The sequence below is a fragment of the Gracilinanus agilis genome, chromosome 3, assembly GCF_016433145.1.
Source record: "Gracilinanus agilis isolate LMUSP501 chromosome 3, AgileGrace, whole genome shotgun sequence".
Classification (NCBI taxonomy): domain Eukaryota; kingdom Metazoa; phylum Chordata; class Mammalia; order Didelphimorphia; family Didelphidae; genus Gracilinanus; species Gracilinanus agilis.
In genome coordinates this window covers 142,496,197-142,516,278 of record NC_058132.1, presented here as the reverse complement: position 1 = coordinate 142,516,278, position 20,082 = coordinate 142,496,197, and the positions used below count along the sequence as shown (strand labels likewise).

Genomic DNA, 20,082 nt, shown 5'->3' with positions numbered 1-20,082 from the left:
TAGTAGATATTGAATAAGTGTATTCATTTATACCTATAGTGTTAAATGTAAGTGTGGTAAAAAGAGCCATGAGAAAAAAAAATAAGAGATGGAGCAAACTCCATTGAAAATCAGGAAGTAGTGAATATACCTATCTAATTGGAGCAATGAATAATAATGGAAAATAAGCTTGAACATGGAACTTGACAACCAATTTGGTAGGTTAAGTAAACTGAATGTTATCCTGTAAATGAAATAGGGAGATATGGAAGTTCCCTATGTATTTTATCATCATTTTAGTGCCTCCTCTAGCCAAATACTCTGCTTGATAGGGGTAAGAGGGAGATGTAGGCAGAGGTACAGAAAACAACAAAAATGTACCAGATTTCTTCTATCCTTAAGGAACTCTCATTATGGGAACATAAATGTTCACAAATAACCATAATTCATAGAATTAAGTGCTATAGAGGTTCAGAGGAAAGAGATTACTTTTAATTTGCATGATCAGGACTTCATAAAAGAGAAGGTGAAATTTAAACTATACCTTATAGGATATATTAATAAAAATAAAAGAATGGAAGGTACAATAAGCAGAAAAAATGGCTGTCTCAATGTAGGTTTGCAATGCCATGGCTCTTTGAAACCTCAAATGTTTCCACTTGTATATAACATGTGAGAATTGTCCATATATCTGAATATCATTGCAACTAATTAGTTGAAAACTAAAATTTCTCAATTTTGCACTGCAAGTAGAAGAAGCAACAGAAATAATTCAAGAAGCTCATTTCCTTACACACATACAATATGTTGTTGAATTTGTTGTTAGGGGAGGGTTTTTTTAAAAGGTTTTATTACCATTCATAACTTCTTTTTCCTTGAAATGTGTTTGCTCACAATATTATAAAGACAAAATATCTATCCCAATTAATTGGTGAAAGGCAATTATGAGTGACAGTATCCACAGTATCAGATTGAGATTTTTCTTCTGCCAGTAAAAAGCCTACTGATCACATTAATATTATTTATGCTACTTTAAAGTTGTAAATATGGAAATTACAAGTGATTAAAAGCTTTGAGTAATAGTTAAAATGTTACATATCAATGTCATAGTGGAAGACTGATTTCAACAGATTAGAATGATGGTTTGAACTTAATAAGACTACATTTATCCCACTTAAATTCCAATCCCCACACTTTGACTTACAATACAGGGTGGGAGATTGTGGCAAGTTCATGTTCAAGAAACTTACATGATTTAGTATCATACATGCAAAAAAAGGGTTAATGATTGACCAAAAAATACTGATAAAATATTTGTCTGCATTAATAGAAATATAGCATCTAGGAGGAGGAGCTAAGATGGTGACGTAGTAGCAGGAACCTTCTGAAACTCCTTCTAACCAATCATTACAAAGCATCTCAAATGGACAGAAATCAAAATCAGACGAATAAAGGGGCTCTCCCATTGAATGAAACCTTAAAGGTAGGCAGTGTTTTGGGGATTCCCACACTATAAGGGGGAGAAACTACACTTATCAAAGAGCAAGCTGATCACCACTCCACCATACCACCTACTGTTCCAGAGTCAGAATGAGGGCCAGGGCAATCTCTAAATTCTCAGGGGCTGGTTGAGGGCACCACACACTTACCCTGAGGGCAGGACAAGGCCTTGACAGCAAGACTTGAGACCCAGGGCTGAGAAGTGTGGAGTTTGGGCAGCAGAGCATGGACCTTGGGCAGAAGTGGCATTGGCCACAGCAGAGGCAGCAGGGGTTAGAAAGGCAGCCTCAGAAATGCTTTAAAGTGTGCTACACAAAGAACATCACAGATTTACCCACCCTCATTCAGACTTCTCACTGGGAAGAGAAGATACTAAACTACCAAGGCAAAGACCTGAAAAACAGATGCTAAGAAAGCAATCAACATGCAGGAACCCCAATCCACTAGTGGTAAAAAGAATAAGCAGCAGCAAATAAAGCTCTTGACCATGAATAATGTCTACGAAGAACATGAGCAAAACCCAGAAGCAATAGCAGAGTGACAAACAAGCAAACACATCCAAACTTTCCCCAAAAAATGGAACTCAAAAAAGCTCTCAAGGAACTCAAAAAAGAGTTCAAGAACCAAGTAAGAAAGATAGAAGAAAAGTGGGAAAAAGAAATGAAAGTAACACAAAAAGAAAATAACAGCTTAAAAGACAAAATTGCCCATATGGAAAAAGAGGCACAGAAATCAAATGAAGTAATAAGCAAATTGGAGACCAGAATTGACCTGCTAGAAGCCATGAAAAGCAGAATAGACCAGACCAAAAAGGGAAATCAAAAGATGATAGCTGAAAATCAGTCTTTAAAGACTAGAATAAAAGTTAATGATTTCATGAGACAGAAAGAATTAATAAAGCAAAATCAAAAGAATGAAAAAATAGAAGAAAACATGAAATATCACATTGAAAATACAATTGATCTGGAAAACAGATCCAGGAGAGACAATATAAGAATTATTGGTCTGCCAGAAATCCTAGAACAAAATAAAAGCCTTGACATCATATTACAAGAAATTATTCAAAAAACTGCCCTGATATTCTTGAATAAGAGGGCAAAATAGACATTGAAAGAATCCATAGATCACCCCCTACATTAAATCCCCAAAAGACAACCCCCAGGAATATTATAGCCAAATTCAAGAGTTTCCAGGCTAAGGAGAAAATATTACAAGTGGCCAGAAAGAGATAATTCAGATATCAAGAAGCCCTTGTCAGGATTACACAGGATCAGGCAGCCTTCACACTAAAGAACCACAAGGTTTGGAATATGATATCCAGAAAGGCAAGAGAACTAGGTCTATACACAAGAATCACCTACCCATCAAAAATGACTATATACTTTAAGGGAAAAGTATGAGCATTTAACAAAATAGAAGATTTCTAAGCATTCCTAAAGAAATATAACATCTAGAACAAGGGAGGTGATGTCTTACTCTATATACTCTGGCCTGATCAAACCACATCTAGAGTATTAGTTTAGCACCAGGCACCATATTTCAGGAAGGTCACCCACTGATTGGCTAGACAATGTCTAATGGCTGGTGTAGGTGATCATGTCTTACAAGGATGAATTGAAAGGACAGGTATTGTAAACTGGAAAGAAAAAAAAAGATCTAGGACTAGCATAATAGCAAATTTTAAGTATGTGAAGATTTGTCCAGTAAAAAAGAGATTAGGCTTCTTTTATTGAATAAGCCCCTTGTCAGGAATGTTAGAGAGCATGTTACCCAGATATTTAATTCAATCAACATTTATTAAGTGTTTACTTTGTGCCAGGTACTGGGAATACAAAGGAAAAAATAGCTCCTGACTTCAGTTTACTTCCTAATGATTACAATAAGTAAATAATAGTAAATATGAGAAAATTTGAGAAGGGAGAGAATACTATAACTAGGAAGGCAAAGAAAAGTCCAGTCATAAGCAAAGACCCTGAAGCAATAGAAATTTGAGAAAAATAAAGTAGTCCATTTGGGCTGTAATGATGAATCCTTGAAGATTAGATAAAAGTTTTAAATAAGAACCTAATCTGGAAAGGTAAATTAGAGCCAGTTTTTAAATGCATTTAAATGCCAAAATGAGCAATTCTATTGCTTTTAGCATAAACTACAGTAACTAAAAGTATAGGTTGCACTAGGTGACATCTGAGGGCCCTTACAACTTTGATTTTATGATTCCATGACAAAGGTCATCTCCTGTTTTCCTTCATTTACAGACTGAAAAAACATGACCTTCATGTCAGAGTTATTTTTGTTACAATTTGAGTAGCATGACATCATATATTCTGAAACAGTTTTCATTAGAACCTAGAATAAAAAACAAGCAAATAACCACAAAATCATACCTGTGAAAGAATTGAATGGAAAAATTATACAGCATATTTCCCATATAAACCATAGTTATGTTTCTATTACAGTAGAGAAAGGTCCAAGTAATGAAATAATTAATACAATATTCATTTTGGAGAAGAAAAGACCAGAACCTATTTAGGTATTCTATTAATGGTATTACTGCCTAATGCCCAACCCATTAATGATCACAACTCAACTTCTGCCAAGCTTATTGCTATGACTAGGCTTTCAAGTTATGCTTATAGAGTGATGGGATGGAATTTCAGAAGTGCTAAGTCAGGGCTGTGTCTGAAAGGCTGCATCATCACAGACTCAGCCCTTATCAGAAAACTGAACATCTGCCACTGGGCACAAAACACTATGGAAAAGGACATGCAACATCATACTTGATGATCTGCTTCCCTGCAAGTCAACAGCACACCCCATGGAATAAACAGAGACTTGCCCCCATCAGGAAATTCCTCCTCTGGAGTTCCAGAAATGAAGCAGCACCCTTCCCAAGACTTAAGGGTTTACTAAAAGACATCAGAATTAGTTATTTTGGTTAAGCTACCAGTCACTTAATGGTAGTAACTTTCCTCCTCAAATTCAACCCTTGCAATGGTTCAGGGGCCATTTTCTAAGCAAACCATGAGCCATTTTATTTTTTTCTCCATGCACAGCACTGACTAAGCTAGTCACCAACTCCTATCATGCTTTTGCTTGCTTCTTTAATAATTCTAACCTTTTAAATAATGTTTTTCATCTTGAGTACACTATAGACATTTATTAGTCTATTCTCTCAGTCAATGAAGTAGTTTTAAAAAATTAGGGAAGGTAGAGGGCTACAAAATGGTCATGAAAATCTCATTGAGAAGTTCCTTCTTGCTTCTTCCTCACCTACCAGTCAAGCCTTTCTCACACACACAAAGAGGATACTTGGATCCAAATGATATTGATAGAAGAAAAAAAAATAAAAGTCGATGCAGCTTTTAAATCTATCCTTCTCAAAAAAACATAACATCTTAACTACCCTATCCTTCTCAGAAAAGAAAAGTTGAAAATACAAGCATTGATATTATAGACCAATTATTTTCTGTCCAAACCATGTACGTCAGACCTATCTCACCATAAATTCTGAACAGTATTATGTTTACTGTCAGTTTTTCCAGTGCTGACAGGCCACACCCTATCCAAAAGGCTAGTCCTTCATATTTCCTCCAGTGAGCTATGTACTAACATGAAGGGAACATAATGGAACAAAGACTGAACTTGGAGTCAAGAAAGATCTGGATTTTAGTTCACCATTCAATTTTGAATTAAATTCAATTCTGGCATATGAAAAGAATTCTAAAGAAGTCAACTAAAATTAATTTAAACAATAATTTCATCAGACTTGAAGGATAAAAAATAAATCATACAAGTCAACAGTACTGCTAAAAAAACAATAAAAACAACAGAAAAAGAGAAAAAAAGAAATTCCAATTAGAACTACTACAGAATGCTTAAAATACTTGGAAGTTTAATTTCTGAAAAACACATGAAAATTATATAAATACAACAATAAATAACTTTAAAGAAAAATAAACATAAGTAATTGGGGAAAGACTGTCCATGGATAGGATGAGCCAATATAATAAAAATGAAAAATACCAGTTAAATTAATTCACTTATTCAATGCCATACCATAACAGAGGATTACTTTATAGCTTTTGCTCTTGACTATATTAAAATGTATATTTCCTTTTTTTTAAATGGAGGTGAGGAGGCAAGAATAAATAGATTTCTATTAATTTCAAAAGGTGAAGAAAGGAAAGAGACATGAAATATTACATGTACTTTAAGATGTGCTCATTGAATTATAAATTTTGGCATTATTACTTTGTTACAAGAGATCTTGCAAAGTGGAAGCAATCTATAAATGTTTTTAAGGTAAAAACAAAATATATCAATAAAATTTTCTAAAAATCAATTCTGCATTCAGCACCTATTAATGATTTAATCCTGGGCAAATCAATAAAATACTTTTCATTTGTAAATGGGGATTATAAATCCTTCTGACATGCTTGATAGGTTAATGAGAAATTAAATTAAGAATACATATGAAACACTGAAACCTTTGTAAACATATAGAACACTTTTTAAACATTATGTGACCATCAGCTATTACTAGTACCTCATACTATGACTAATCAAATGGCCACAAACTACTGGCCTGATCCTTAGCTTTATAAATCTCTTCTTTCTTCCTAAGAAAATATTGTTTGTAACCAAACCTACCTATCAGATTCCCTCCCAAAAAACATACATCTAGGCACATCTCCCCTCTAATTCACCCTCAGAAAGAAATTCCTAGTTTTGTCAGAATAAAAGGATGATCCAACATCCAGTCATGGGTACACATAAAGGTAGAAATAAATAACAAAATAAAAAGCATGTGCTTATTTAAAAAGATGCAAGGGGGAGGGGAAGGAAGGTTAGGCTTTAAGAAAATACTGCACATCTTCCAGCCAAGATGGCTGCATGAACAGGAAAGCGAACTGTTCAATTCCTACCTGTCTACACAAGCAAAACCCTAAAGTTCACAACAGACAGAATAATAAATGATCAAGGAATCCAATGAGAAACTTCAGTGACTTCTACTCCAGACTGCATACAGAATCAACCAGAAGCCATAGGATGATAGGAAAGGAACACCAACAAAGCCAACTCCAGCAAAGACGAGCAAGTCCAACCTCCTAGTGTGACTAGAACATGGCAATGGCCACTATAGCCTGCAAGACTGCATTCAGAATCATTAAGGGATGCAAAGAGGTTTCTCTAAGAAAGCCCCAGGGTGGTCAGAGAACTCTAGAATGAAGATATTGTTGGAGAATAGGAGCATTGTCAGATATGTACTTTAGGAAAATCATTTTGGTCAGGAACACACAAAGAATCACTGGCAGCTTCTAGTATAAAAGAGAAAATATCTCAGATTACGAAATTCCAAAAGGCAATAGACATGAGTTGACAACCAAAAACAACTTATGCTAAAATCCATGTATGATCTAATAGGGAAGGAAATGAATTTTTAAAGGAAAAAAACAGTTTTCACTTAGTTATGATTAAAAAACCAGTACTAAGATATACAAACAAAAAGAAGGCAGAATCTAGGAAGGTAGATTTACTTGGGTACGTGGGAGGAGTTATATGATGATGTAGTGCGAACATTCTAATAAGAGAGGAGGTAAGTAGCACTTCGGAATCTTGATGTCTTCAAAGAGAATTTTTAAAAGTTGAATAAAAAACAGAGATTCAGCTTTAAGAAGAGAAAGAGAAGGAAAAGTGCAAAGGATTTACTTGTATAGAAAGAAAGTAGGGGAAGTAGAACTTGCTATTTCTCCTAATTGTAGTATAAAAGAAGAAGATTTTGCAAACAAGATGGAAAAAAATTAGATGAAACTAGTTGTTGGACTTAAAATCCAGACTAAGACATGCATATTTTGGTCAAAATAGGAATCTATTCTGTTGAACCATACATGTCTTTTCTGTCTTTCCCAAATGAACATCTTAAAAACTGCTGGGGGAGAAGGGAAGAAGTTAAGGGAGAGATAATACATACTTGCAGAAATATTCTTAAATGGAATGGTCAATAATAATTTAATAATAAGATCATATTATGTTGTTTTTCCCCTGTAGTATTTTAATCACCTTTGAATTAATTACTGATTTTTTTATCTTTGAGTAAGAATCAAACTCCCAGCATATGTAAATATATTATAAATACAACATAAAAACTATTTTCTAATGAAGATTTGCAAAATATTGACCACATAGAAATGTGTTCCAAATTAAAAACAGTAAGAGAAATGCAAATCAAATAATGCTGAGGTTTTATTTCATTTGATGAAAATTGACAAAGATAAAAAAAACTGAAATGATAAATTATAGAGAAGCTGTAGGAAGATAGATTTACTGATGTTCTGTTAATGAAACTGTTTAATGATCCAAACCTTCTAGATTTCAATTTTGAATTATGCAAGTGACTAAAATGTACCCTATTACTTAGAAATCCCACCACTAAGTATATATCCCTAGGAAGTCATAGAAACAAAGGTCCAATATAGACCAAAATATTCAGAGCCTTACTCTTTGTGGTGGTAAAGGGCAGGAAACCAAGTAAGAATCTAGCAAATTAGTGAATAACCAAAGGGGGAAAAACTATCATGTATGAAAGTAATGGAATATTATTATAATAAAAATGTTGAGAAGAAGGAAAAGAAACATGAGATTTATAAGAACTGATACTGAACAAAATAAGTAAATCCAAGAGAATGTAAATAATGATTACAAGGTAAGTCAAAATATTTCTAAAATGAAATTGAAATCCTAGTAACTAAAAAACAGAAAATAAACATCAAATCCATATGAGTAGGTCTCCTCCTTCTTTTTGACATCTTGGTGGAAAACTACTAGGACAGAATATTATCTATAGTGTCAAACAAGGTTTTGATACTGGATGTAAAGACAAGGCATTGATAAATAAATAAATAAATAAACAAACAAATAAATAATTAAATAAATAAATGAATAAATGGATGAATGAATAAATGAATATATATATGTATATATATAATAAACCAATAGCAAAGTAAATAGAACTCTAGTGAGTCAAAATAAACAAAACTTTGACAGCACAAAGTCCATCCACCTGGTAGTGTCAAAAATGGGTGGCTATCAGTAAAGAAACCAGAATGCCCAAAAGAAAAGGCAGAACCAAGCAGGAAAGACCCTATTATTGACTTCTCTAAGCAGTATCAAAGCTGGATTAAAGAGCTTAGAACAGTGCCTGGAATACTATAAACAGCATATTCATGTAAGTTACTATCATGATTACTATCCTTACTCAAGCAGCATTGTTGTAGGAAGAGGAGTAGCATAAGACAATCACTCATTGGTCTTTAAGGGGCATGGGCATATTCAGAAAGTAAGGTCTTATATAAGGAGGCCATGAAATAAGAAAGACTGAGATGTTTATTTAAATGGGATTTGTTGAAATACCTTTTGAAAAAAGATACATCTATATAAAATATCTCGAAATTACATTAAAGCTTAAAGATAGCAAAATAGAAAAAAAGTCAGCATTATTTTATTACTTTTGAAAAAATAGCAATTTTGTAACCTTCATAGAAATTCTTTAACATGAGATAATGAACAGTGAAATTAGTAGAAACAGGAGAATGTTATAAACAGCCACAGAATTAGTTCTAGAAAAATAAACTATGAATGTTACCTCCAGAAAGTGAATAGAAAGACTTAATTTATATGTTCATGTTGACTGCCTTACCAATATCTTCTGTGATGCAGGGAGGGTAGGGAGGGACTGGGACACTAGTGAATGGGCTTTATTTTATAGATATGAAGAAAAGTAAGCTAAACACATAGATTTTTGATCTCCTTTGTGTACTGTCTTCTTTTACTTTGTATGTGGAAATGCTTGTTTCATTTGGTTTTATAAAATTCAGAATGAAAAATGTTTAAAAAAAAGAAATTTTATAAAGTTCATAATAGGATATATGCAACCTTTAGCTCATCTTCTTGACAGTGTTCTCAAAATTTAATAATATGGTAAATCCTTATCTGTTGAAAAGAATTGACCCATAAAGATGGCAGTCATATTTAGGTTTTTTAACTAGGATCACAACTCTAAATTGATTTGTGAACTGAAGGTAAGTCTTTCCATAATAAATATCTGTTACAACTTTCATAGAAGTTAAACCAGGGGGGGGCAGCTGGGTAGCTCAGTGGATTGAGAGTCAGGCCTAGAGACGGGAGGTCCTAGGTTCAAATCCGGCCTCAGACACTTCCCAGCTGTGTGACCCTGGGCAAGTCACTTGACCCCCATTGCCTACCCTTACCACTCTTCCACCTATAAGTCAATACACAGAAGTTAAGGGTTTAAAATTAAAAAAAAAAAAAATTAAAAAAAAAAAAAAAGAAGTTAAACCAGGGGGAAAAATTGATTAGTTTTGAAAAAATAAAAAGAACACTCAGATTCATTAAAAGATTAAAGTGATAAGTTAACAATATTAGGGAAGTTTTTTGCACATCTAAAAAAGCATTTTTCCAAAAGGAAGGAAATATTTTAAATTAGAAAATAGCTTGAAAACTGAAAAAGTAGGGACTCATTCAAACTTTAATGTTTACCATCTAAAAAGTACAATGTTGTTTAAAGGGAATGATGCCAAATGTTTTTGCAAAGTGCCAGGCTGTAATATAAGATCAGATATATCTATAGATTATAGATTGTTAGAGTAAGGAAGTCAAAAAGACCTGAGTTCAAATATGACCTCAGACACTTAATATTTACGCGACACTGGGCAAGTCATTTAATCCAGTAGGACTCAGTTTCCTCATCTGTTAAATGAACTGGAGAAGGAAATGACAAGCCATTCTAGTATCTCTGTCAAGTAAACCCTAGATCAGTAATTCCCAAAGTGGGCACCACCGCCCCCTGGTGGGTGCTGCAGCAATCCATGGGAGGTGGTGATGGCCACAGGTGCATTTGGGAGCGATGAATAACTGTAAGGGGGTGGTGATAGTATGTGACAGGGGGCGCTAAGTAATATTTTTTCTGGAAAGGGGGCGGTAGGCCAAAAAAGTTTGGGAACCTCTGCTCTAGATGGATCAAAGAGTGTATGATACAACTGAAAAACAAATGAACAACAACAGTTCTGAATCTACCCCCCAAGAGGAATAATGAATTAAAAAACAATTATTAAATGCTTACTATATGGAAAGCACTGCACTAAATGCTACAGATACAAATAGAAAAACAAGGCAGTCCCTGCTCTCAGCAAGCTCACATTCTAATATATATTTCTTCACATATGTAAGAAGAAAGGCCCAATGGACCTTAGAGGTACAACAAAAGCAGATGATATCTTCTTTATGGTCATTTCCATTTATAAAATTAAGTTGGTTTCTGGTGTTAAACCATTTGATAATGCTAACGACTTTAAGGTTAAGAACTTTCTTTTCTAGTTCTTAAGTAAATATTTCTCTGGAGAATATGAGGGCTGGATCACTGCAGAAGTAGTTGCCAAGCTGTACCTCCTCACAGGTTCTTGCCCTTTATAATGAGTATAGGGCCTAGCTTAAAAAGATGTTTGGTGGAATGGTGGGCCTCTGCTATTCCCATGGCTCTTGGGCTATCTCCACTGAGGTTCAGGAGGAGCTAGTGGGGGCATTACCCATTTCTCACACTTAGAATGTCTTGCTGCTTATTGGCTATACATCATATGGAATTCACCTGTGAATTAGATAAATATGTGATTTATCACCCCTTCCAAGACACTGACACATTTCGACTCAGGACAGATGCAAAGATAGGGTCCTGGGGCACTTTGCTAGAAACTTCTCTCCATATTCACAAGCAAACCATCAATCTCTGTGATTTGGTTCTATGCTTTGCTGAAATCCAGTATCCTGAGTCTACAAAATGTCTAGTGTACACATGCACAATGTGTATGTATACATGTATGTAAGGGAGAGAGTACTTTATCAGGAGTAAGTCACGCTATACTCAAGTCATGCCCTTGATTCTGACGTTCTAGACCAGATTCTCAAAGTGGGCGCCACCACCCCCTGGTGGATGCTGCAGCGATCCAGGAGGGCAGTGATGGCACAGGTGCATTTATCTTTCCTATTCATTGCTATTAAAAATTTTTTAAATTAATTTCCAGGGGGCTAAGTAATATTTTTTCTTGAAAGGCCAAAAAAGTTTGGGAACTACTGTCCTAGACCCTGTGGCAGGTGCCCATGGGCGTTAGAGACCATCTGAACTCCCTTGAGTTTCTTCTCTACCCTTGCCCCTCACTAAGCACTGTGGCAACTCTAACGTACTTATTGTATGTTGTAGTTATCTTTGTTCTTACCTATGTCTCTACCTAGAGACATCAAGGAATGGCAGTGGATAAAATGTGCTGAGCCTGGAATCAGGAAGACCTGATTTCAAATCCAGTCTCAAACACTTCTTGTCTGTCCTTAGGTAAGAATCACTTAACAGACCTGCTCTAGTTTCTTCCATTGTAAAATGGGTTTAATGATAGCAGCATCGACCTCCCAGAGTTACTATGAGGATCAAATGAGATAAGACTTGTAAAGTGCATGGCTCAGTGCTTGACATGTTGCATGGTGCTTACATTTCCCACCTAACAATATTCTGCACATAGTTGATCTTTAAGTGATTTGTGAATGAACAATGAAACTTTCTTGAAATGTCATTGCGTAGACCTACAAGATTTAAGGAAAACATTTGGCTAGTTTATTTTGTGGCATTAAAGTCAGAGGTGACTAACTTGAAAAGGAATCTCAAAATCATAGTTGATGGTCTTGTTACTATGTTTCTAAATATCTGCAATATCTGTCAGAGTTAAAGGGATTTCCAATGATGTCTAGTCTCCATAAGAAGCCCTTCTACATCTAAAAGGAGTCATGCAGTCTTTCCTCAAAGACTTTAAAGGATTGGGAACACAATCTTTTATGCACAGCCCATTCTACTTTTTGGACAGCTCTGTTGGTTTTAAACACAAGGTGGGATGGAAAAAGGAAGAACTCTCTGAAGGAGTTTCAAAGCAAAGTACCTAACATCCTAAATAAAGAGCATCATTGTCATAAGATACTTGCATTGCAGAAATAGTCTAAACTTCTATTTCCTGGAAAATCAAGTGAAATCAAACACCTTATTCTCCAATTGTGTCATTAAATTGAGTTGTTAAAGTACATTTAGTTTACCCTTCAAAACCATGTTTTAATCTTAGATCTATGTGTCTGCATTATAATTTAGTGGGCGATGGCAGGGTCTTTGCCTAGTCTGTGAGTCAACAGAATATGTAAGAAGGAAGGCAGTGGCTATAATCTTTCAGCTATCAAAGGCAATGCTGCTTTACAGAACAAAAGAATATATCCAGTGACTACAATAATATGAATGAAGACAAAGCTATCAGAATGAGATTTTAAATGCAATAACCAATTTTGTTTCCAAAGAACAAATGTTGAAATACATTTCCCTCAGTGCAGCTAGGTAGCTCAGTAGAGAGAAAGCTAGGCCTGGCGACAGGAGGACTTGGGTTCAAATATGGCCTTAGACAGTTCCTAGTTATATGACCTTGGACAAGTCACTTAAATCCAATTGTGGAGCCCTTACATTTCTTCTGTCTTAGGACTTATACTTAGTACCACCAAATCTAAGGCTATATCTCAGCTTTCAATTGGACCTTTCCTGATATAAGCTAAATTATTATCATGACAAACATAATACTAGTATTCAATGAATATTTAATAGTATTAATAAGGAGACTATACTTTTATAACATGCTGTACAGTCTATAAAAGCACTCAAAGTGAGTGGTGAGCATCTCTTTAAATGTTAAAAACAATTGTCCTTCAAAAAATGTACTTTAAGCAGAAAGATTAGTTAGACAGTCTCTGAGTGACATATGCAGCAACCATCCCAGGTCTGAGAGTGTGGTTAAAACTGCCAAAGAGCACTTCAGGGAAAAAGGCCCACACAGTTTGCTTTCAGCCAGCCACCAATATTTTAAAGCATCTCAATAGAAGCCAAAAGTTCAGTTTCTATTAACACACACACACACACACACACACACACACACACACACACACACACACGACACTAGGATCATTAGGTATTTAAAAATGAAAAGGAACTTCAAGATCTAGTACAAATTATTATTGTTATTTTTAACAGACAAAGAAATTAAAGCCCAGACAGGCAAATTGGCTTATTCAAAGTCACATATCAAATGGCAGAGCCAAGCCTCAAGCCCAGGTCTACTGACTTGAAATACAATGTTCTTTCCAATGAACTATGTTGTCTCCCATTGATTTTGAAGAAAAGGAAGAGAAGTCATATTATATGGTTCCTATGTCTTATTTTTCTCATTGTCATTACTTTAGCCATTATTCATTCAACTAACACTTAGTAAGCACTGATAATACATATGTTACCAAACAAAGACAAGTGAAAAAGACTTTGACCTCAAGGCTCAGCTGGCATTCTGTGGAAATAAGCAATATACACATAATTGGTACATACAAAATGTGATCACCTGCAGCCACAAATTAATATATTTGTGGGTAGACATCTGAGAAGAAGAGTTAAAAACTGAGGGCAGATGGGTAAAGGGGACAGAGAAGGAATACAATAAAGGAAGAAAGACTCAGAGACTAAGGCTTCAAAAACATGGGATCCAGTGTGTGTGCTCCTCTGATGGTGGAAGAGAGAGAGAGTGTCCCCAATCTTTTATTGGAGAATCAAGGAATGGGGAATGGGAGGTAGCTAATGAATATGTGACATAGCATATTATTTAACATTGGTTCAACTGACAACCACAAGATCAAAGAGGAGGACGTTAATCAAATATGTGACCTGGTAGGGAATCTGATCTGTCAAGGTAGGAGCTAGGACCCTGTGGCAGCTAATACCCTGCCCAAGAATCCTCCTGACCTTTGGACTGTAGGTTTGGAGGGTCATCAAAATTAATAAAGTATCAATTAAATACAATGATCAAGAAATAATATGATGGGGGCAGCTGGGTAGCTCAGTGGAGTGAGAGTCAGGCCTAGAGACAGGAGGTCCTAGGTTCAAACCCGGCCTCAGCCACTTCCCAGCTGTGTGACCCTGGGCAAGTCACTTGACCCCCATTGCCTACCCTTACCAATCTTCCACCTATGAGACAATACACCGAAGTACAAGGGTTAAAAAAAAAAAGAAAGAAATAATATGATGATGAGTCCAGTACATGAGCACATAGGTTGCAATATTAATACATCAATAATACTTTCAAGATCAGAATATACCTGGGATGCCACACAAAATAAAAGGCAGTCTTGGGGGTGGGAAGGTGGAGAGAAAGCAAGAAAAGCTTCTTAAGAAGGTGGTACTCAAGCAAAGTTTTCAAGGAAAAAAAGGGATTTCAAGAGGCAGAGAAAAGTAGGAAGGACATTCTTGCCATAGAGGACAGCCAATACAAAGACATAGCAAAAGGAGTTCAAGTGTTTTATGTGAGATGCAGCAAAAAAAAACACCTCAGTAACCTAGAAGAAGGATAGAAAAGTTGAAGTCAGGTTGTGGTCTCCAAAATTCAAAGGAGCTTACATTTGATCCCAGATATAATGGAGCGGCACTGGCTTTTATTAACTACATCAGTGACATGGTAAGCTCTGGACTTAAGGAAAATCACTTTGCCAGCTGTGTGGGTGTATTGTAGAGGGGAAAAATGAGGCAGAAAGGCCAATTTGGAAATTACTGCCCTAGTCCAGGTAGGAGGTGATAAGATCTTGACCTAAGATGGTAAACATAGGAGTAGAGGGAAAGAGACATTTGCAAGAGATGTTGCAGAGGCAAAAGTGATAAGATCAGCAACTATTTGGAAATGTGGGATAAGGGAAAATGAGGAGTATGAGATAATATCAAGATTACAAATCTGATCAACTCAAAGGATTGGGGTACCCTTAACATAGGTCAGTAATGATGAACCTATGGAACATGTGCCAGAGAGGGCAAGCAGAGCACTCTCTGTGGGCACACACGCCGCCCCCTGCCAGAGTTCATTACTAGAAAGCCTGTGGGACTCGGGCGAAGCTGCTCCTCTCACCTTCTCCACCATGCCTGACAATATGTTTTCATATCACCAGCCCCTCTGCCCAGCAGCCCAATGGGAATGCTTCCTCCCTCCCCTGTGTGGGATAAAGGAAAGGGGAGTGGAGTGGAGGAGGGGTATGCTTGGCACTCAGTCTGGAGGAGGGGTGGGGCATAGCACTTGGTCTCTCAAAGGTTTGCCATCACTGACATAGTTATAGATAAGTTCATAAAGACAGGTAGGCTTGGGCAGGAAAAGAATGAGCTGTGTTTTGGACATGTTAAGTTTGAAATATTCAAAAAGCAGTTTTAGATGCTTGAGTAGGGCTTGAGAGAGTCTAGTTAGGGGATCGTCTGACAGGCATGTATTAAGACTTAGTATGTTTTAGGCATGGTGGGATACAAAGAAAGTAAGACTAGGGCTGGATATAGTATTCTGGGAGGTAAAGAGATAACCAAACCATAATCTGATGACAGTGCAGAGAAAACAGAAAAGGACTCAGGACAGTGTTGAGGTACACACAACAGTTGGCACATGATAAAACAGGAAAGGAAATTGAAAAGAAGTCAGATTGGTAAGAAAAGAATCAAAAGAAAGCAATTTCACAAAGAAAAGAGCCTCCAAAAGAGGAGGAGATATTCAACAGTGCCAAACACTGCAGCAAAGTGGAGAAGGATAGAGACTCAAAAAAGGCCATCAGATTTGACAATTAAGAAATCATTAGTAATTTTGGAGAAAACAGTTTCAGAAGAATTTTGAGGTAAGCAGCCTGATTTCAAAAAGCTGAGAAATGAAAGAACAATAATTTAGAGGACTTGTTTCAGTCTTTAAATAAACAGCTAGTAATCTATAATCATTTTAGACCAATCTGTTATAAGCAAAAGGACTTCTTTAATTTGCCATGTGTTAACAATACCGCATAGAATTATATTTGTATATGTGGTCTGCCTTTTGTAGACATTATGAAGATGAACTGGAGTGATAATAAAATTAAGTTTTCTTTAACACTTAAAGGCTATATAAGTTATAACATCATTATTATATAGGGTTTATCTACTGCCTTAGTGCAGTTTTAAACAGCAGTTTAACCACATAAGACTTTTAGGACCACCTGCATATCTGTAAACTATTTAGCATTTCATCCTTAAGAGCAGTCAGTTCCCTGGATCAACTGGTAATGCATTAAGTCTATGCAAGAAAAAAAAAGGCCACCTGTATTAAAAATTAGCATATACATTTATAGATGAGCTCTTGGGGCTTTGTTTCCTTTTAAGAATTAAAAAGGGGGATCCTCAATGTAAATATGAAGTCTCCAAGACAACCAAACTGGTTATAAAAATTTGACAACCTATACATGATAACACACCTCTCAAAACCTTTTCCCACCTAGATTTGGCACAAACCACAGTTGATTATTTGGTATTAATCTGAGACCCCTTGTTCTATGTCTGGAACAGATCAAAAATTCACAATTTGAAACAGTAATGTGGTTGGATAGGTCCTGGCTTTAAAGAGTTTCCCCTACCCCTAAATCTTTCAGAAGTTGTAGTGTCAGCAATTGATTACCCAAGTTCATCAGAAATGCATGTCAATCCATATTTCTTAGATCACCACATTTTCTAAGCAGTGATTACGGGCTAATAAAGGCCTCATGTCAGCTGAAGCATTATTTTCAACATTTTTAAGCCATAAGGACAAAATAAATGAACTCATCTATGATTCAGCATGACACTACAAATAGATGAAAAACACAAACTCCTATAAATTCAATGTCTATTTTTACATTGTCATTGGTACACTGTCACTAAGGGCAACCTGCAAATGTACTATGAATAAATATTTCCTAGAAACAGTTGATAAATGTTAAGGTTTTGAGTTGGTAAAATGGTTTCTGACTAAAATTACAGTTTCCTCACCCTCTCCAGCTTTTCAACAACTGTTGGGGCTGACAATAACATCTTAAATTGACAGTGTCTTAAAATTAACATCTTTCTGGCACAAAGCTGCTAGCCCTCTTAATATAATATGTTGAAATGCTGTCTGATTTATCGTTATGGTTCCATCTAATTGTTCCAGCTAGCAGATGCCTATTTAAGATATCTTAACCACACTATTTGAAACCTGCTAAACATTTCTACTCAATTAGTATTCCACACAATATCCACACAAATATATATCTAATTACCACACAATCTATATTGAACATCCACACAATTCTTGCTCCACTTTAAGCAAAAGGACCACAGTCCTAGATTCTGGATTATGTGGGATTAGAGAATTATTGAGTACACACAAAACATCTACTAAAAAAAAAATTACTGCTCTTGTTACAGCCCTCATTCTTCACATCAACCTTGAATCTCAGACCTATGTAACTAAGACAGCTGTAGGTATGGTGAACTATTCATTACCTATAGAGCAGCATCTTCTCCAACTGCAGGACATCTGAGACATGATGCTCAGGCTTTTGCTCTGGCTATATGCAGAAGAGAACAGCAGGAGAATTTCAAAAGGATTAAGAGAGCTAATTAGGACTAATGATCCCCACAATAATCGGAGAAGGTTATATTCTATGCTAACAATAGCATCCTATTTGTTATTTGCTTAGCAAAAACAGTTTTTTATCTGGGAAGAAATGTGACCAAGATATCCAATGTAATTGTCCATCATTCCACAAAGTAAATCAATCAGGGATTCTAATCTTCATAAATCACATGTACCCTCATTTTCTAGTTTAACAGTATATGAGTTTGTTAAGAAAAGACCAAGGCACATTTCTCAATCAGATCTTCTCTAATCCAAGCTCATACCTTTTCAACCTCTCATAAACCCTCACCCTCATCCCTGGCCAAAAAATTTTGAAAAGTTAAGAAAAGTCCCTTTAAAATAGGGGTTCTTCAAAAGACCAAGAATATCAAGGGAAATTATGAAAAAAAATAAGAATGAAGGTGGCCTAGCAGTACCATACCATATAGTACAGTACTTAAACTGTACTATAAAGCAGTAATCATCAAAACAATATGGTACTGGCAAAGAGACAGAAGGGAGGATCAGTGGAATAAATTAGGGGTAAGCAACTTCAGCAAGATAGTCTTTGATAAACCCAAAGAACCCAGCTTTTGCGACAAAAACCCACTATTTGACAAAAACTGCTGGGAAATTTGGAAAACAATATGGGAGAGATTAGGTTTAGATCAATATCTCACACCCTATACTAAGATAAACTCAGAATGGGTGAATGACTTGAATATAAAGAAGGAAACTATATAGGTAAATTGGGTGAGCACAGAATAGTATACTTGTCAGATCTATGGGAAGGGAAAGATTTTAAAAGCAAGCAAGAGTTAGAAAAAAAATCGCAAAATGTAAAATAAATAATTTTGACTACATTAAACTAAAAAGGTTTTGTACAAACAAAACCAATGCTACCAAAATTAGAAGGGAAGCAACAAATTGGGAAAAAAAATCTTTATAACAAAAAACACCGACAAAGGTCTAATTACTAGTCTAATACAAGGTCTAATACAAGGAGCTAAATCAATTGTACAAAAAAATCAAGCTATCCCCCAATTGATAAATGGGCAAGGGACATGAATAGGCAATTTTCAGATAAAGAAATCAAAACTATCAATAAGCACATGAGAAAGTGTTCTAAATCTCTAATAATTATAAAAATGCAAATCAAAACAACTTTGATGTATCACCTCACACCTAGCAGATTGGCTAAAATGGCAACATGGGAGAGTAATGAATGTTGGAGGGGATGTGGTGAAATTTGGACATTAATGCATTGCTGGTGGAGTTGTGAACTGATCCAACCATTCTGGATGGCAATTTGGAACTATGCTCAAAGGGCTATAAAAGACTATCTACCTTTTGATCCAGCCATAGCACTGCTTGAATTATACCCCAAAGAGATAATAAGGAAAAAAACTTGCACAAAAATATTTATAGCTGTGCTATTTGTGGTGGCAAAAAATTGGAAAATGAGGGAATGTCCTTCAATTGGGGAATGGCTGAACAAATTGTGGTATCTGTTGGTGATGGAATACTATTGTGCTGAAAGGAATAATGAACTGGAGGAATTCCATGTGAACTGGAATGACCTCCAGGAACTGATGCAGAGTGAAAGGAACAGATCCAGGAGAACATTGTACACAGAGACTGATACACTGTGTTACAATCGAACACAACAGACTTCTCTACTAGCAGCAATGAAAGGATCCAGAACAAGGCTGAAGGACTTAGGAAAAAGAAAACTAGCAACATTCATAGAAAGAACAGTGGGGGGAGAAACACAGAAGAAAAACAACTGCTTGAACACATGGGCTGATGGGGATATTATTGGAGATGAAGACACTAAACGATAACTCTAGTCCAACTATCGATAATATGGAATTAGGTCTTGATCAATGATACATGTAAAACTCAGTGGAACTGTGCATTGGCTAAGGGGGATTCGGGGTGTTTAGGGGAGAGGGAAAGAACATGAATATGTAACTATGGGAAAATATTCAAAATTTTAAAAAAATAAAATAAAATAAAACAGGGGTTCTTAATGTTTTAGTGTAAAGAACTCTTTGGCAACCCA

The 20,082-nt window shown here is 35.8% G+C and overlaps 1 protein-coding gene across 1 annotated transcript in view; it reads right to left on the bottom strand.

Annotated features, from left to right (window-relative positions):
- Window positions 1-20,082, bottom strand: part of ATP8A2 (ATPase phospholipid transporting 8A2) — a 727,903-nt gene that overhangs the window by 693,133 nt on the left and 14,688 nt on the right. The window contains exon 3 of the mRNA XM_044668968.1: window positions 17,903-17,967. Coding sequence (XP_044524903.1) covers window positions 17,903-17,967 — 65 coding nt within the window. The remainder of the gene's footprint in view (window positions 1-17,902; window positions 17,968-20,082) is intronic.